Here is a 19,185-nt window from a genome sequence, read left to right as displayed (position 1 = left end):
AAAAAAGGGGATGGTTTCTGTAACTGTAATGCCCAGAACAGAATTATACATTTCCGTTATTCACAAAGTCAGCCGATTACAGGCAAGTCGTCAGTGGGATGGTAAAAGCCGGGCGATAGAAGGGCGTCTCTCTATGTACCTGCAGGGAAGTAAGTGTCCTATAAGCCTGACTTTGATTTGAAATGTGTAGGGTTTGCATGTCAAAAAAAAAAAAAAAACCTGACACTTAAAGCTACATGAAGGTTCCATTCACAGCTGACCGAAAGAAAGGACAGATACACACATGCACACATGCTCCTACACACGGACGCACGCCACGTATAATGGACCTCGCACATCAGAGCTGTGAAGCTAACGAGTGTGTTACAGGTTATGGGGTTGACCTTATCACGCACTATATTATAATACTTTTAGGTCAAAAGCTGAGATCTTCAGGAAGGTCACAATATCCTCGGCTGCCTTTTTCAACATTTCTTTTATTTTTTGAAGCAAGTCATTTAGTTCAATACACATAAAAAAAACAACACCATGAATAAAATATTAAATGTTCGTGACAAAATTACTTTTAACTCAAGAATCTCCCTCCATATATATATTAAATGCATTTGAAAATGAGGTGCGCAAGGAATCGCCACCAAACTGTGCCTCGTACGCGGACCAAGCCCTCTTAATTAAACTGCCTCTGAAACTTTGTTTTATATGCTCCAGCCATGAAATATTAAACAAACATTGTTCTACTGGGAAATAACAACGGGTCAAGTACTTTCCACTCCTGCAGCTACTTTTGGAAATGAGGAAAAAAAAGGAACTCATGTATAAACGAGGTAGTAACCAGAAAAAGCATTAAATCATATATAGAATTGTGACAATTGTCCTTTAAAAAAAATAATAAAAACAAAACCAACAACAACAACAACAACACAAAAAAAACAAAAAAACAGCTAGCATTGCTTCTTGACTTTTCAATTGATGTGATAGCTGCAATTGTAGCTGGTCAAAGGTTCACTAGAGCATGATTAATTGTTGGTCTGAAGGGATTTCTTTTGGTCACGGACCAATGAGCCTCTGGGAATTTCCATGTCTGTAATATACAACTGTGACAATGCTTGAACACTGTTTTTATTACAGAAGGTGCTCGCACAACAAGTAATGCAGTATAAAACCCACAAAGCAAAAATAAAGGTTTTCTGAGAAATACAACAGAGCACTGTACAGTCATTTAAACTCTAGTAACATACGTGGCAATAAAATCATGCAAAAACAATAATACATGTAGATATTTGCACAAATTAGGTCACAAAAGGTATCCAACAGTGATTCTGACTTTTACCAATTGTGTTACATGTAAAATAAGTATATATACATACAAATACACACACATATGTGCACAGAAAATATGCAGGCATTACAAATACACAGCTACAGAGCGGGAGTGGGAAGTGGAGGCAGCAGTATAAAGCTGCAGAGGTCAGTGTGAGCAAATTGATGCTCGAGACGCTACAGTAAATTAGCTGGCTCTCAATTTGACCTATTTCAAAACCATATTTATACACGTATCCGTGCCTACGTCACCACAGACACGAGGCTCGGTCCCGTCCCCGTCCACACAATACACATCATTCATCCCTCATCTTCAGAGAGACCTTAAATGCGTTTAGGAGGTTTCGTCCGAATAATAACTACAGGATCTCTCATCCTCTGACACGTTTAATCTCTTGGTACCACAAGCGTCCTCATCAAGGCGACGGCGGATGAACCTTCCACCCCATTTATGTCATCCGATCATAATGAGAGCAAGACAGACAATGAAGTTGTTGGAGATCTTGCACGTCTCCAGTTCAGATTTACATCCCAATTAAACACAAATGGCTGAACACACAAAGTTGTGGTGGAAACTGCCATTCTGCCGATATGCATTTTGAGCATATTTCATAAAAAAACAACAACAATAAGGCTGTAGATTATTTTATTGTGTTGCTGTGCTAGTTTTGTGTAGAGACAGAGGCCACTGACTAAATATAGGCTGACAAGAAATAAAAACAGTTTGAATATTATCTCAGAAATATAACAATCCATTTAAATTGAACTTCTTTCTTCTAAACATAAAATACAGCAGGGATTTCCTTTTTCTCATCACATTTTGAACACACAAACAAAATCAGTACACATAATGTGGCTTATGAATGAATTATTAACCACAGGTAATAAATATAAACTCCATTAATGATCAAAAAACAAGGAGGCAGTGTGCACACTATAAAACAAACTATTTACAAAGTCTGTAACATTGTTATGCAAGATGTAACCGCTCCAAGCCACTCGGGTGCAATCAATTAAAACGCACAGAGATCTGCTCCATGCAAGAATCAACTTAACAAGCTCATTCCTCCAAGTAAGGGCTCTGCAGTTGTGCGGATAAAATAATGGCAAGTATAATTCTGCTGATTCATATGTAGAAAAGTAAAATGTGTGTAATGCACTCGTACTTAGCCCGGGATGATTGATACCAATATCACTTCACAATATTACCGAGAAATAAAAATACTCCGTCTCTAATACAGCATGTGACAAGAGCGCCTAAAACATTTCTATTTAGGACCTCACAAGCTAAATTGCTTTCTGTGGCCCCTTCCACCTCTCAGCATGGTTGACAGACAAATTGATCGAAACATTGGAAAATAATATGCTTGCAAAATTTCTCGGGGAGAGATTTCCGTCTTTTGAATTTTTCATACAAGAACAAAATGAAAGATTGCCTCCTTGATTTTCCCTCCATTATGTCTCCCCCGTCTTATGTACTACAGTAACGTACCATACTTCAAACTGTGGCAATACGTTGTAAACAAAACGCATAACATTTTTCACCAGACACCTCAGCTACGCGGCGCTGGAACGCTGGGAAGCCGGCATCTTTGCCCTGCAGATTATGTTGTTCAACTATAATGAATTCATACATTTGAAGTTGCCTGCAGGGCTCTCATTAGACTTAGGGGTGTTTATTACAGGAAATATTGCTTGTATCAGTTAAGAAGCAAAAAGGCTGGATGATTTGATTAGAAATGCTGACAGTTGAGATGTGTAAGGAATATGTCATTCAAGTGTATTTTTCCAGTTTTAATAACAAAATTCATCATTTTTATGAACACTTTATCACTTTACATATGACTGGAGCAATCAAGCCAAGGCCAAAACTTTTTCCTTTTTTTTGGTTGTACTTATAAATGCATTTCCCCCTGTCTTATTAATCATTGGCGTTTCTTTTTCTTTTAATATATAAGATATGCGTTTATGAATAGCAAAGGTGAACTGATTGAAGACTTGTATGATATTATTTAATTGTGTATCCTACCAAGGCAACAGCCTGTGTGTGTTTATGATATACAAGAGCACAGAAGTCCTACATGATTTCCTACACATATAATGACCAGATTTTTTTGTTTTTTAATGTTTGTGACAGTACCATCCTTCCATACTAATGTTCATTATATATTTGAAAATTTTTCACACTAAACTAGTAAATTAGTTTGACATGTAAGGCTTTAAAACATGCTTTAAGAGTGTAAGACATGTACAGTTTGCGGTTACAAGCAAGACTCTACATACCAAGGAATATTTCCTTTTATCCCATTTGTTACATTGAAATAGAAACACAAGTCTGAAAGAGGGACTGATGACGTCAAACGATCACAAGGACCCAACCTAGCTGGGCTCATGGATGCTACTGGTATCAGTTGATCTAATCAGCGTTTGCCCTACTGGCCCATACAAAGTCAAATTTATTCAAGGTTTCAGATCTCTGTGCCACTGTCAGAAAGAAAGGCAAAGCTAACGTTGATCTGTCCCTTCCTGAAAGTGCTTAAATGAAGTCCCACCCAAGACACGTAGACCAGACACAGTCCGAGTTGAAATGTACCGACACTGGACTCAGATTTCAAGCACATCGTTTTGCGTTGAGCATACGCAAATATCTGCTCGGGTATGCAACAGCTCTGTGGTCTAACTTGCCTAGAGATCTTTCGCAGGCTTACGGACCACAGATATTATAAGATCTTCCAGGAACAACAGTCCTGCCGGTGCCTCCTTTGTGTTGTGCGTCTTCACATGCTATATTTGAGTGCCCCACAGTGGGGGGAAAGATTGCAAGACCGGTCTACACCTCTACGAACTGCCGGAAATGCCTAAACGGTGATGGATGACTTTAAGTGTACCTACACACTGCCCGGGAGAAAGTCGCCACATGAGACAACAGACTACAATATAAAATTATTGAGACCTACTATCGAGACTCTTTTTTTTTCTCCTCAGAATTGTGTTTCAAATCGAGGGGCAGCTTCAGTGTTTTGCAAAGCGTGTGGTTAATAAATGTCAAATGTTTTAAAGCAATGTAGAGAACAGGGCGTTAAATACTTACCAAATATTGAACTATGCTAATGATCAGTTAAGTATTACAAAACAAAAAGCACTGTTCCAGCATTGTTGACTCCTGTTGTGAAATGTAAAACATGTAAACATGATTATTTCCAATAAAATAAGTGGCTACGAGCAACACAATTTACATCCCCCTCGTCATCTGCATAATGAAACGCAGGAAACCATTTTAACTACAGCCAACAAAATGTTCACATCAGCTAATAATGAAAGGTTATATGTCAGATTACAATCCCCTGGCGCTGAACTTCATCATCGGAGTGTCACTCAGTTGATCAGGTCTCAGAAGAAATGATTTTTTATTACATCGCACATTTCTATCCCCCTTTTTTTTTAAACAAAAGTTGCAAATACCTCTAAAATAATACAGATTTCTTGAAGGAATGATATTGCAGGAGATTAAATTGATCTAAGATGTGTATTTAGTCATGAAAAGCTGTTTAAAAACCTTCAGATAAGCAGGCAAATATATGCCACATTAAATGAAAAAACATGTATCGCCACATAATGGACTTCTAATTGGTGCGACTGTTCGTGTGACAAACCTCCACAATTTGGCTTCTGTATCTGTGAATTGGTGTTTCAATGACAGATGTTTGTTGCGGCAAAAACCTCTGTCAGAACAAAATTAGGTGATCTATCATTTTAAGATATGGTCTTCATATACTGTTTACTCGAAGATATCACTTGCCTCCAGCCAATTTTGACCAAGAACATTCTGTGATATAGAAGTGATTTGTATATCATCATTTTTGTGATAAATGCAGCTCCTGAACACAAAATAACCCGCTATAATACCACAATATTACTGTTAAAATCTATACGTTTGTAAATCAGCCACATTTTTTCCTCTGCTATTACTAACCTTGTTTGCCTTTTGCGTTCTTTATCTAACCCAACTGCAATGCATTCCTGAAATGAAGCATTTAATTCTACATAGTGTCTGTGCAAGTAAATCAAAGAGAGGAAAAACAGAGGATTTGAGAGAAAAATATACATTATAATATGTTAGTGTGTACCTACATGTATACATACAAGAAACTGTGTATCGATATATGCTTTATGAGATCGGTCTTGTCAATATTTCTTCTCCGACTCAAACGGTGATTTGAAGCCAATAAATTTAAATTATCTGGTTTACTAATAAAAAAAAGCAATATACGTGGGCTTTCAGCCAATGTAATAAGTTTAACAAATGACAGACTTGCGATTATCAAGCCGTGTAAAGCACCTGACTGTCAAAATTACATTTTAAATCTGTATTAAAACACAGCTAGACACACACACACAATATATATATATATATATATATATATATATAGAGAGAGAGAGAGAGAGAGAGAGATTATACATAAAGAGAGCAGATTTGTTTAAAAAATAAGTAAATACATAAATAAACACTTTATGAGCAAAAACCTTTTGTTTAAAAATATAACCCTAATGGCAGAACAAGAAGACATTATTGTGTGTGTAACATACAGGCACACACAGAATAAAGTTGCACAAAGTGACACACACTGTGATCGTGGCCTGCTGCACCGGACTCACAAGCAGGCTATTTCTACAGACGTGATGATTAGACACACACCCAAAAGGCTATAGAGCCGGATCAATCCACACTATTGTTCTTCAGCGTCCGAATTAGCATAAGGTCTGCACCCATCGGGTTCCCAGGCTGTGCGCCGAGCGCCGGGACATATGCCTACTTACACAGAATACAAAAGTTGGTGGAGGGGTTGGATGAATGCTTACAGACTGGGGGGAGGGCGGGGGTGCAAACGTGCAGAATTGGGAACCGTCCCATGGCTGCACAATCTGCGATACTCATCTCTGGCTCATTGTTTAATTCGAAACACCCTTGCAGACTGGCGTTCGGCGCATTACTACTGCTAATTTCGGTGCTAGTGACTTCTTTAGTATGAAAGACAATAAACAAATAAACAAATGACACAAGAACAAGCAACACAACAACACAAAGAAGTTAAAAACAACAGTACGCACTGAAGCTCCAAATCTATAACCACCTATTTTCTGTTTCCTATATTTTCTTCTGATGGTAGTGTTGAAACAATGATGCATATTTTATGGTAATTCCTTCTTTAAAGTTTCATTAATTCCCATGTGACTCTCACTTAAGTGATTACACTTCAATTTGTCACAAGTACGCTGCTTTGGCAAAGCAGATCATCCATTAAAGTTAGAGAAAGTTCGGCAGATGCCACAGAACAGATATTTTTACACTCAATGTACATTTTAAATTAGTCTGAGATTGGTTGTGTAGCATTTTTTTTTAAGATGGAGGTTTCTTAAAGTAACAGGGGGGGAATTAAACATAACAACAACATATACTGCGAATAAATAAAAGGCCCTTGAGCAGAACTAGAGTATAGTATAGACCAATACCTGATTTTATTATGTCGAACTGGAATTTGTCGTCATATGAATTATAAATCACCGCGTGTCAAATGAGAATGATTTTAATAAACGTCTAAGTGTTTCTCTCGAAATACATGGGTAACTAAGTAAGGAAACGGGGGCACGGGCGACGGGGTCACTCTTCGGGTTCACATACAGTCTACAGAGATAAGTATGATGACTTTTCTAATATAAGCAGAATATCAATTGGCAGTTCTTTATGCCATTTAACGATGGCATGTGGCATATCATTTGGCCTACAGCAACACATACCATCTGCAGGATTCATTGCAGGGGTTCAATTTGCATGCTAAACTGTTTCTCCAAGATTTCATCTGCTTCTTAATTTTTCAAGTACGAACGATATTATACAGTTCATTTCATTGTCTCTAACTCTTAGACAATGGCTTTCTTCGTATGTATTACGGCGGGTAATGGAGCAGACAGGTTTAACAACAAAATAATTTACAAGTTTCCTGTACAGTACTTTTTTATTATTGCGTTGTGTTTTCTTGACAAGAGAAGCTTTTAATCATAAGCAAATGTAATCATTTATGTTAAGCAACCCATACCCTAACTCAATGTAGCACAAACAGCCATTAAGCAAAAATTAAGTCATTATCGGGAAGGAAATACGGAAGAACATACATTTGCAGACTTTGCATTTTGCAACCTTTTCATTTACACCACTTCATAAAGGGATTACACTGGATGATGAATTCATACTGGGGGGAAATATTAACATCAAGTGCAGTTTTTTGACAAACTAGGCTTCGGAGAAGATTGGTGGCAGAACATTACATCTAAATATGTTGACAAAGAATGGCGCACACCAGACTGGAGTTCATTGACAGTCCTGTGTAATCAGATCAGTTTAGTTGTTTCACATGCAGCTGTTTAGGCGGAGAGGAGAGAGACATACAGTGGAATTTGTTTTCAATCTCTATTACATATACGACTAGTATTAATAAAATACATTCATCCAAGTACATAAAGTACTAAAATTATTCAATCATGGTGTGCCTGACAACACACCATGTAATTCAGTACTAAAGATTGTTTTAATCTAATAGGTCGCACAAATGTTCAAGCATTACTTTGTTCTAACAGTACATTATAGATACTGTAGATATTTTTGTTTATGGGACACCGAACTTTAGACTCAAATAGGGTATAGCCTATTTCAATGTTCGTGAGCACATTTACTTGAAGCTATGGTGGCACTCTACTACACAAATATGTTGCATTTTGTAGTACAAGGGTACAGAAAAAAAATTAACCCGTAAAGTCGACAAAATCTCTCTTTGCAACGAAAATATAGGCTAAAACAATAATGCAGAATACATGTTTAATCTTTTTTAATGAATCACTAAAGATGTCTTCTGGATATATGTTCTTCCATATTGTATTAGCAATTTGTCACAATAACACAAAGGGGAAACACTACACTTCCTGTTCCAGTAATAGGACGTGCATTTCCACAGTTTTGATAATCTCACAATTAACGAGCGACTTCCCACAGACTCTCTTGCTAAACTCTTCCCGCAGATCATTAAATCTCAGTACAGAACCGCAGTCTAGGAACGTCGTTTCCACTTCAGACATCTAAGCGACCTCCAGCAGGGCATCCCATACAATCTGTAAATTATGTATGCGATTTACATGTACAGTTCAGATCGGAAAACTAAAATACTTTCAGATTAAAGGGGAGATCTTAATTAACACAAAAATGTCTTTGTTCTGATATTTTACATGAAAGCCCCGCACGTTTTGACCTTAAACATAATATCCTAAGGTGCAGTAGTATTTATTGGTCAGAAAATCCTTGTCTGACAATTTCACAATGATTAATGAAGGCACCTTTTTCACATAATGTCAGGCTCTGCCTTTTTAACAACTGACCTTTCATATAATACTACTGAACTCATAATTCCACTTTTGTTCGGTTTCTTATTGGTAGAGTTAAAATTAATACTTAAGGGAATGATGGCTAAGTTGATGCACAGTAAATCTTAATTGTGTCAACTTCTTGCCGAGGCGGACTCTTCCGAAACGTACTTGTGCTGCTGGGCCCTCAAGTTTTTATTATTATTTTTATTTAAGAAGTGATAATGTTTGACAAAGGAATTACTGCGGACAGACATCAAACGCGAATATACGGGACAATATCGTGGAGGTCGATTTACCGTCTGCATCTCTGGGCTTTGTGCGCCGTTTATAAACCCAGGAATAATTTGGCGGTGTATTGTTTTGGTTAATGGGATTGCGGAGGACAGCAATTACATGCACTTGTTGCCAATTAAGGTTTATCCCCCTTAGTGGAAGAGAAACAAATCATGAAGTAGGTCTTATTTATACAACTTTCAATTCAACTTCAGCTTTTAGAAGGAGATCGACGGAGTTTATTTGGTCAACTTCAAACCTGCTCTGATCAAGATTAGTAGTAATGGTAATGGCAGCATTTTTCTTTTTGCTAATGCAGGTTTTGTAGATTAAATTATCATGAAGGACAAAAGGACAATCTGCCAAAGAAACTGAAAAAGTAAGAAATGCATCCTAACCCAACCCATTATAGCCACCGTGGTTAAGTACAACAACTACACCAACAGCCCCAAATCTGTCCTTACTGGCCAGAGAACATAATGTTGTCAAATCATCTTATTTTCTTAAACTCCTGTTCTTTAACATAACGTCTTTTAAATACATATAGAGTTTATTATAGGGTTTATTTTAGAGCACAAAGTGTCACTTTTTCCTCGTTAGCTCACAAAACAGCCTAATTCGAAAGTGTATGAATAATTAAAAACATTCTCACTCCTAAAACCCTATGCATTGTCAAAAACAGCTGGAGTGATTTTGTTTTATTTGATTGAAACCATACTAGGACAATTCAGCTGTAGGGGTTTTAATCATCAAATTCAATTACCCAAATGTGCTGGCTTAAAGCTGACACACTAACCAAAAACAATATTATATATGTTGGCATTATCATCTCATAAAATGGCAAGCAAACCTTCCAAATAAAATATTTCCACTCATATTGAAACAATTCAAAATTACTTTCAAACTCAGATTATGACGACAATAAAATGTTTTAGACAGATATTGCTCCGTGTTGTTCTTTTTTTAATAAACAATTTCATTCATTATAATCTTCCATGAACCTTTAAAGCATAATGCTGGGGTTGCATTTTTTAAGTTCAATTACTGCTTATTTTCAGTTAAAGACAATTATTTTGCTCACAAACACCTTTGCAGTCTTTTTCTTCTGTGTTAAACCAGGGACTGGAAAAACAATTGACCATATGGACTTTAACTACTTGATCAATTTCTCATTTGAACATAACTTAACGTCACCACTATTATTAATTCTTGCTTTAGGAAACAGTAGCGGCTTCCAAAACGAAGAAGACGGGGGGAAAAAAAGTCCTTGACCAAAATAGCAAAGGATATTAAACTGAGAAATGATCTACTGATGCAAATCATTAAATCTATTTGCATTTGCTTACTGAACCTTAACACAGAAATTAAACTATGTTCAGTAAGAAAAAAAAAAAATCTGGTTGTGCATGGTTAAAGGAGCCATCTTGGAGGATCTGAGCTCTATATCATTAATTTTTTCACTTCCCCTCATTAACAAGTAAAATGTTTTTACTGCTTGAAAAATTTTAATAAATAGAAAAAGCAGTGCCGCTGACATACGTTCGCAATGTAATATACAAGGGTATTAATGTGTTTACATAAATTAAAGGGTCGGCCATACATTTTAAAAAGGCAGATTTTTCCTATTTAGCAGGCTGATGTTTTTGTGTGTGTGTGTGTGTGTGGGTTAAGCAGACAATTTTAAATGTTGTGAATACTTTTTCTAATGTATCTTATTCTTGGGACAAACCCTTTCTTAGCCCTCAATTCACACAGCACTGGAAGTACAAAAGAACCAATTCTCCTGGTTGGAAGAAAAAAAAAAGGAAAGAAAAAAACTATTTCTCAAAGATAAAGGTCAAAACGACAATGTGTTTATAAGGTCATGCGATCAAAACGAAATCATGAATTGGTTAGATTATACTTATGATTAATCTTCCTATTTTAATGCTGAATTGGTCAACTGCAGGTTTTTTGGGATCGCTGTTTAAGTTACAGTCTGAATGGCATCAACAACGACATCACTGGATTGTTAAAAGGCCATTCAACCAATAAAACACATGTATGTAAACGATATAATTTCTTACAAAGTGTCTCTAAGTATTGCATCATTGTGTTCAGAAAACTCCAGCTTGAATAGTTACTTTATTACCAAAGGTGAGCCAGTGCTTTCATATAGATCATAGCAATGACATTTATGACCACCTTAAAACTGGTTGATTCTATTGGTGGATGTTGTCAGATATTTTTGGATGGAAAGAAACATTCCACATTGTTTCTTGTTTACAGTCTATCTATTTTCAATTACATTTTTTAAATAAGATCTCTAATTGACATAATTAACCACAAATCTAGCTGTCTATTACAAAACTCCAGCCAATTTATCAGAAAACATGGTTTCTTGGTATCTCTTTATAACAATCTTTCCCAATATCACGCTGCTCGGAGAACAGTGGTGTATTGTTCATAGTTTCTTCTTGGACGGTACCAAGCATTCCGCATGTGTTGGCAAACAGCGATATTAGACTAAGTTGCAAACAAAATAAACAGAATGAAGACTTACAATCGCACGTCCTGCAGGAATACAAGTGCATCCTGTAAACACGTCTCAAACTCACAAAAAGTTACTTCTCATGTTCTAAACATGTGTCAAGTTTTTCAGCCGATAAACAACCTGACAATAACAGCAATTTAAAAATAATGTTCTGCAAACCTAAACCATGATGAGAATCCAAGGTTATTCGAGGGCCTCAGAAATATATATGACACACAAACACATACATATACATTCTTATGAATTATGATGCCAGATTTCCAAACAGATTTCCAAACAGTTGATTATTAGAATTTTTGCTCAATCAGTGTAAATGTTGCAAGTTGCCAATACCCTGATGTAAACACATCCAGTTAATAAACTGTTACATTTCACCACTCTTCGGAATCTGCCCTCCAGCCATTGTCCATAAGGCTTACGAGGGCCAACATGGGAGTGGATAGTGATCTCAAATGATTAGTTTCTCAGCATCTCAACATGTTGTCAATTACAGAATGGGATTCCCTACATCACAAAAACTGACAGCACTGGGCATTCTTGTCAGATGTCTATAATCCCGCTACTAGGTGGCTTCAGGGTTGTTAAGGCATTGGAGAATTAGCAGCCGTCAGAGACACTGTTATTTTTTTGTTGTAGGAAATAAACTACATTGACTTAACGGCGCCTGAATTACAATAGGGATTCTCAAGGACTGTGCGATCGCCAGGGCCGCCTGTGAAATAATGATCAGGGTTGAGGGTGCGATGCCACGACACGGCTCCATTGATTTCTCCAACAACCGGCGCCTGTTTGTTTTCAATCTCACACCAAAGTATCCCTTTCTGATCGCAGGGAAGATGGCTGACAGTCACAGTTGACTGATATTGGTGCTAATGTATGTGTCATCTGATAATACAAAGCCTGTGATTTCGAAAGGAAACAACACTCCGCTCCTTTATCCAGCTGGGTATCGAACCAGCTCTGACCTAGACTACCGCTGCAAGGCATTTAGGGTCTGTAAACACGGCGGGGCTGTGCTGTGATATGAGGTAGATGCAGGACCTTGCCATGGATAGTTGTTATTGTAACTCATGCACAGAACGCTGGGTAGCATTTTCAGTTACAACCGCCAAATATAAACCTCAATTAATGCAAAGAAATTTGAAACAAAGTCCAATTCTCAAGTTAAAAGCGTCCGCAGACCCAGCTGTTCTAATTTCACCACTTAACCTCTAGATAAAATATAAATATATATATGCTAAGTTTCACAGTGAAATGATTCAATAAAATGGTTGTACTTTATGCTGCCATGAAATTATCCAACAAGTCCTCAGGGACTTAGATTGAGGTTGAGAATGACTTTCAGATTCAGACAACATGAGCCAACCCACCATTTGAAAGCCTTAAGGAGGTTGATCACCCATCACCGCTGACATTTCAAATGGGGATATAAAATTGTGTTTAATTTAGTCAACGTTTACACATTTAAAATAATAAGAGTTTAAAATGTTTAAGCTCTGTCCTACAACCCCTCCTCCCATCCCCTGCCCTCCCATCCTCGTGCCCCGACACACACACCCCTGCACATATGATGCTAGAAACAGCTGAGCAACAATGTAGCACAATGCCACAGGCCACGTCGACAGACAAGCATTAATTGACGGATTTCAGACGGCCGGATGTTATCCTGTTGCTGTCGATTTTAAATATTGCCAAAATCTCCATCGCTAACCTCTCCAATGTATTATACATAAACAAATAGAGTTGCGTTCCCAGTAAAACAAAGTATTCGGAGAAATCACATTTATCACGTTTCTCGTCTTGTTAACGTAAATAACCACTGTTGTGTTCAGTATTGATACTACATTTTAAAATGAAAAAATGTGTACAGAAATAAGCTTCAGCAAACTCGTCTTTAAAAGGTAGTAGACATCTCTCGACTGATGTAGTCAGTGTATGCAGAGGATGCTTTAGTGTCATATGATTGATACGATTTCATATGATTTGGTCTCCATTGTTGTCAAAACACACAGACAGCATTTTGCCTATATCTTGTTCCCAAAGTTGGCAAATCGTGAATAAAAGCATGCAGAAAGGTGCTGGGAAGTGAATATCCACGTGACGGAAACAACACCCTCTCGTGACTTTTAGTTTAGTTTTTTTGATCGACACATCCAATACAAATCTCACAGGAAATAGTGCGAAAGTTGGGGTGCAACAACAACAATTAATTATAATGTCCATACTTCAGAATAAATCCTTAATGCACATCCGTTTCTACGGTTATTTGAATTATTTTCTATTTCAAGAAACATTAACTTTTTAAACTGTAAACTATTAACATCCCTAATTTTAATGCACAAATGCGATATTAAATGTCTTAATTTTACAGAAATTCTGTATTTTTTTGGGGACCTGGACTAGGACTAGTCATTGGACACTTATCGCACGATTGGATGGTGCTTTTCCATGTGAATTAAAAAAAGATGTAAAATGCCAAAAGCCGCATGATTACAAATAGGTACAGAACCCTCCATAACCTGAGAGTTTTAGCGATTGATTTCATAGTTTCATATCGATATTCACAGCAGGAGCAAAGCCACCAGTTGCCATGAGCTTACATTCACGTTCCCTGGACCTTAACCACGTTCATTTAAAAATATTTGATCGACTCTGTATTGAAATTCTCCTAGACTTCGTCGCAAACTCCAAACATCGAGTAGCAAAATGTTATTGTAGATGCTACCAGATTTAAGATTCAGCTCAAATGAATTCTGTACGTAACTATGGAATTATCTACACGTTAATTTACAAAACAACATTCAGGGATACGAAATACGGAATTTAATTATTTTAATACCACTTGCAATTATGTAAAATATATAATCAATTTTGGGAATGAGAGTGAGAATCAGACAGAGAGGGGGAAAAAAAAAAGAGAAAAAACATGCGGAACCCATTTAAATTATCCAAAATGAAAGGCTGTATTCAATCTACTTTTAGATGTTGAAATTAGGTTTGCGACACACACTGTGCGTGCCACACATTTCTCATTTTGAGCCCGGCTCCGTGTTAGACCGCGTCTCATATTTGCAGTGCTGGAACTTCCCTGAGCCATATTTCTTTAGGGATCTGCAAAAATTTTCACAGTTTGATGAGAAATGTTCCACTCCATCACATCTATAGATTCTTTTCTGCCTGTAAATTTCATACTTTTATTAATCAAATCATTGCCGAGCTTCTCACCTACCTTTCAGCAGGTGCCCCATCCTCTTGGAGTTGGATGTAGTGCACACCACTTTCACATCCTGAGACTTGGATCTGTCCCAGGGGGCTCCGCAATGTGACTCTAGTCAACTCACATTGACTCGGGTTCTTCATTTGAACGCTCTGGCGGAGAGAACACATCACAATAAAGTAAGGAAAGGACAATCCATCTTTTAAGGCACATAGTACGGGGCACAAGACAGCCTGGGCAACACACAGACAGACAGACAGACAGACACACACAACTGTGAGACTATCATCTGTGATATTAAATTAATCTTCATTCATGTTCAGCCAAATAAAACGAGATATAACACCTTGACATCAATACTTTTAGATGAGATTCATTCCAAGATACTTCTCTTATGCATCGGCACGTTCAAAACGATGTTAATTACAGCCTTCAAAACCACAATACTGCAAACTCTATCCATCTTGTTTGATTGTTTGGGTCGATGTCTTTGTGACAAAACAACCATATGAATGGAGACTTCATTGGTTCCTAATGGAGGATGTGTTCTGATCAGCGCCCGGCGGCACGGGCTTTCCAGGTCCCCTTTAATTAAACGCTAATGGAAATCAATCGCAAATATGGCAGAACAAATCATCTTATAGCCATAACTTCTTGTTGCAAAGTGTATTTGTTATTTGTGTGTTTGATTTTAAGAGGGGGAGAGAGAGTATGTGTTACTAAGATGACAAACTAGAACTGGCTACAAAAACTTCAAAGCTGGTTGCAGTTGGAATAAAAAGATTATCCTGTTGAACAAATACACAACAAGATTTGTAATTTTAATTTGTTGTGGGTTAAACCACTTTTATTTGATAACAAAATATTAAAATATAACCTCCAAAAGGAGAATATTTTCAGTTTAAAATAGCATACAAACTGACAGGATGGATCTTCAAAGTTGTGCTTTTAAGTCACAAGCCAGTACATTTCATTACAAAACCTGTAAGAGGAGATCACAGCCGGCCTGAGAGAGCCATGCCTTTCGGTGTTTTCCAGAGAAAGAAAAATGTGTTATGCCAATTCAGCCAACAAATCCTCCCAAGTTTTGCTCTGTACTATATCACTGAAATGGAGAAAACAATGCCAAGTCAGTCCTGTTGTCTGGTGAATGATTCCCCTGATAACACAACATTATTTTCAATACGTCATTTCTGGTGGATGTTCGGGATGTTTTCCTAGCATTAAATTCGCTCTGCGGGGTGCAAATCCCGTGGGATTCGCTTTCTCAGTGCTTAACAACTGCAGTAATGCACAGCTCCTTTGACGACCAGAATAGATGCTGCAAACGATCAGCCTGTACGTTTTTCTTCCTCCAAGAGAATAATCTGTGTTAAGCAAAGTTTAAACATCTTTCATGGGTCCCTTCAATAGTTTATTGGGGATAATTATCTGTACTTCCCTTTTATAAACGGATTTAGTCTAGTTTGTGTTCAATTATAAATTTATTGAATTCACAGAAATCAAGACAATATTTCAAGAAACACAGGAAAAAAGTACAAATCTTCAGTTTCTTATACTTATCTTTTATGTTCTGCACCTAAAGATGCACGTTGACAGACATATTTATTTTTATTTTAGGCTACTGTTATTTTTTCACAGTTTTCAAAACTAGTATTACATACATTATAGAATTACAGTAGGAATGGGAATTCAGTGATATATATATATATTCTTTTTAGGAAAACCTCAAGTCAGGAAACTGAGCTATTTCTTTTTTTATCTGAATCATTTTGCGGAGTTCTAAAAAACACATCAAAAAAGACTGGATAGCAAACTAGTCTGCTCATTTCACTATATATATATATATATATATATATATATATATATAAATCCATACTGAATTACTGATTTAAATCTTAGCAGGTCTAAAAAAGTATATTGAAGACATTCAGTGGATACATTGCTAAAGGAGATTATATTTGTATGACTAAAACAAATAAAGTAACAAAAACTACATACATGAATACCAAATAAAAGTAATGATTGTTTTTATGGATGTGGGGGGGCCGAAATCCTCAGCAGAACAATTCTCCTAATTCTTCAGGGCTGTTACGTGCTCAAAGTGCAAATCACTGCTTCCCTGCACTGGCAGTGATTTAATCAATGTCAGCTGTTTGACTGGAAGAGCCCCAGATAAGCAAGTCCCTAATTTCCCCCCGCTTTGTTTTCATTGTAACCCACACAGCATCAACCACACAGAGACAACCCAGACCAGGGCTTCTCGAGAGCCTCACCCCACTCGAGCCCTGCGAGCGACCGGCCCCGAGACGCTCTCTGAAGTGAGACAATTAAACGGCAGTGTTGCGGAGCTGCGCACACAAAGAGATTAAGCCGGCACTCGACTGGCTAAAACAAAAGAGTACAAAGGCACAATGTGCGATTCAATCCGGGGTGTTTATTTATTTATTTCCGCTGCTTGATTAGCCACAGAGATAGCAAACTTTGGCACGGGCAGGCCCAGTGTATCGGGAGAGGTTAATGACCGGCGATGGGACCAGTTAAAGCAAATTAGCATCCGGAAGTGCAAAACTTTTAGCACCGCTTCCGCAACGATATTCGCGGCGAAACAATCAACTTTAGCTCCTCCGGTTCAAGAGAAATAGAGAGGTTGTGTTTGTGAGGAAGCAGTAAATCTACTGCTTAGTCCGTATGTGTGACACTCTAATAATTTGAATCATTTGAACCGGGGACCTTAGTTACAGCAGAATGACACAATTTACTCAGACGGAGGAGAAAGCCACGGAGAGGCAGAGGGAGCACGTCAGGCAGACACCTGAAGACAATGCCATTTTAACATGAAATGATTACATGGGTCACCTCTCAGAAAATACATCAAATAACAGGCTTCATTTCATTCACTTTAAAATTCCTTTCTCTATCTGAGGTCAACAGACTTTCTTTCAAAGAGGTAACAAGAATAAGCAAGGCTGCTTACTGCTTTATGGCAAACTGCCTGGGCTGCTTAACTGAAATCACATTGAGTGGCACAAGACAGCTGGCAGCAGCGCCAAGCCTTCCTGCGGAGAAGTTGCTCCGATCCAGCCAACAGCGTGTAAACGACTGTTAGTTTTGTACAATCCGTCTTTGTTTAGTCCCGAACACTAGTGTGTTGATGAAGCTTGACTAACCCTACAAAATTATTTCTCCAAACGTAAAAAGCTTGTTCAAACCCTGCGATTTAAAGCAATTCACACATAGGTGAATTAATCAAAAATAATTGAAAAGCATTTATAGATATATATGGATACCGACAGATTAGAAAAGTCCTAGAAGACGAGCACATCAAAGATTTGGAAACATTTGGGAAGATCTTCATCCAGCAGTGGATTGATAGAGGATATATATTATGAATAAATTGTAATTTTTCTTTCATTACATCTGCAAAAAACGTGTTCATTTACACGCATCAGATATATATATATTTAAATGCTGATTTAATTCTTGCAATTGGTTCCACATCAAATGAAAAAAGAACGCACCCATTAAAAATCTGTTGGATCACTAGTTTCTGTATTAACCTTTACTAGATTGATTATTGCATTGGCAAAGGCATCCCCGTAACCGTGAGAGCTGTCTTCGGCGGTTTCGCCCAACGACGCCACCGAATCTGCTTGAATACTGATGTCTCATTATACTGTTAAATGTTATGTATAAAATTGGAACACCATTGTTAGCAAACAGAATTAAGTCCTACTTGTCATTAATAACAAATGAGCATCAGAAAGGGTTTTCATTGCAAAAGATTTATTGGTGAGAGTGTATGGATGATTTATGACTTCATGTTCTCTACAGAAGAGCCCAACTTTCCAGGCATGCTCCCATTACATGACTTTGAAAAAAAAAATATGTGCCTCTGTGGCTTTCTCTTCTACAGAGGGCCAAGGTTCCCTGTAAATCACGCGTCTCAGCCCTTAGCAGGGTCATTAGCAAACAGGCTTTGCTTTTCTCCCGTAGTCGAGAGTCCAGGCTTTGGCGACTGTAAAGCTCACTTGGGCCTCCACTATTTGTGATGATGCGGTTTAATGTCGCTGTCCTTCTCTGAGCTGGATGTTTTATTCGCCTCTGTAAACTACCGAGGCGAAACCGACGTGTCCAAAATAAATCCAAAATACAGATGTTCACCTGAGACACAGACTCCTTTCCCCGTCTCAAAACTATATTTTCTTCCGACGGAGAAGTTAAATGCTTAAATACCCAGAAAAAAAAGGTGTAGACAAGTCGGGGAACCAATTAACGTTTTTTTTACAATCGTTCTTTCTGTTTTGGGCTCTAACCTAAAACAACATGAGGAAAATCCAGCGTATTAAATGAAACCCTCTCAGCACACGCTGGCGTTGTTACAGTAATTCCGAACATTTTACTTGGGCTGCAAGCTGTGCGTGTGGAC

General features: G+C 37.6%; 1 protein-coding gene across 4 annotated transcripts in view; it reads right to left on the bottom strand.

The window, feature by feature from the left end:
• The window catches only part of LOC136715883 (methylated-DNA--protein-cysteine methyltransferase), an 80,273-nt gene that overhangs the window by 52,875 nt on the left and 8,213 nt on the right, over positions 1–19,185 (bottom strand). For all 4 annotated transcript variants that reach the window (XM_066693284.1, XM_066693282.1, XM_066693283.1 and 1 more), the window contains one exon: positions 14,769–14,908. In XM_066693284.1, the coding sequence (XP_066549381.1) occupies positions 14,769–14,908 (140 nt within the window). The remainder of the gene's footprint in view (positions 1–14,768; positions 14,909–19,185) is intronic.

The sequence above is a fragment of the Amia ocellicauda genome, chromosome 20, assembly GCF_036373705.1.
Source record: "Amia ocellicauda isolate fAmiCal2 chromosome 20, fAmiCal2.hap1, whole genome shotgun sequence".
NCBI classification, from domain to species: Eukaryota; Metazoa; Chordata; class Actinopteri; order Amiiformes; family Amiidae; genus Amia; species Amia ocellicauda.
Note: the sequence above shows the minus strand (reverse complement) of the source record. Positions and strands in the feature narration are given on the sequence as shown.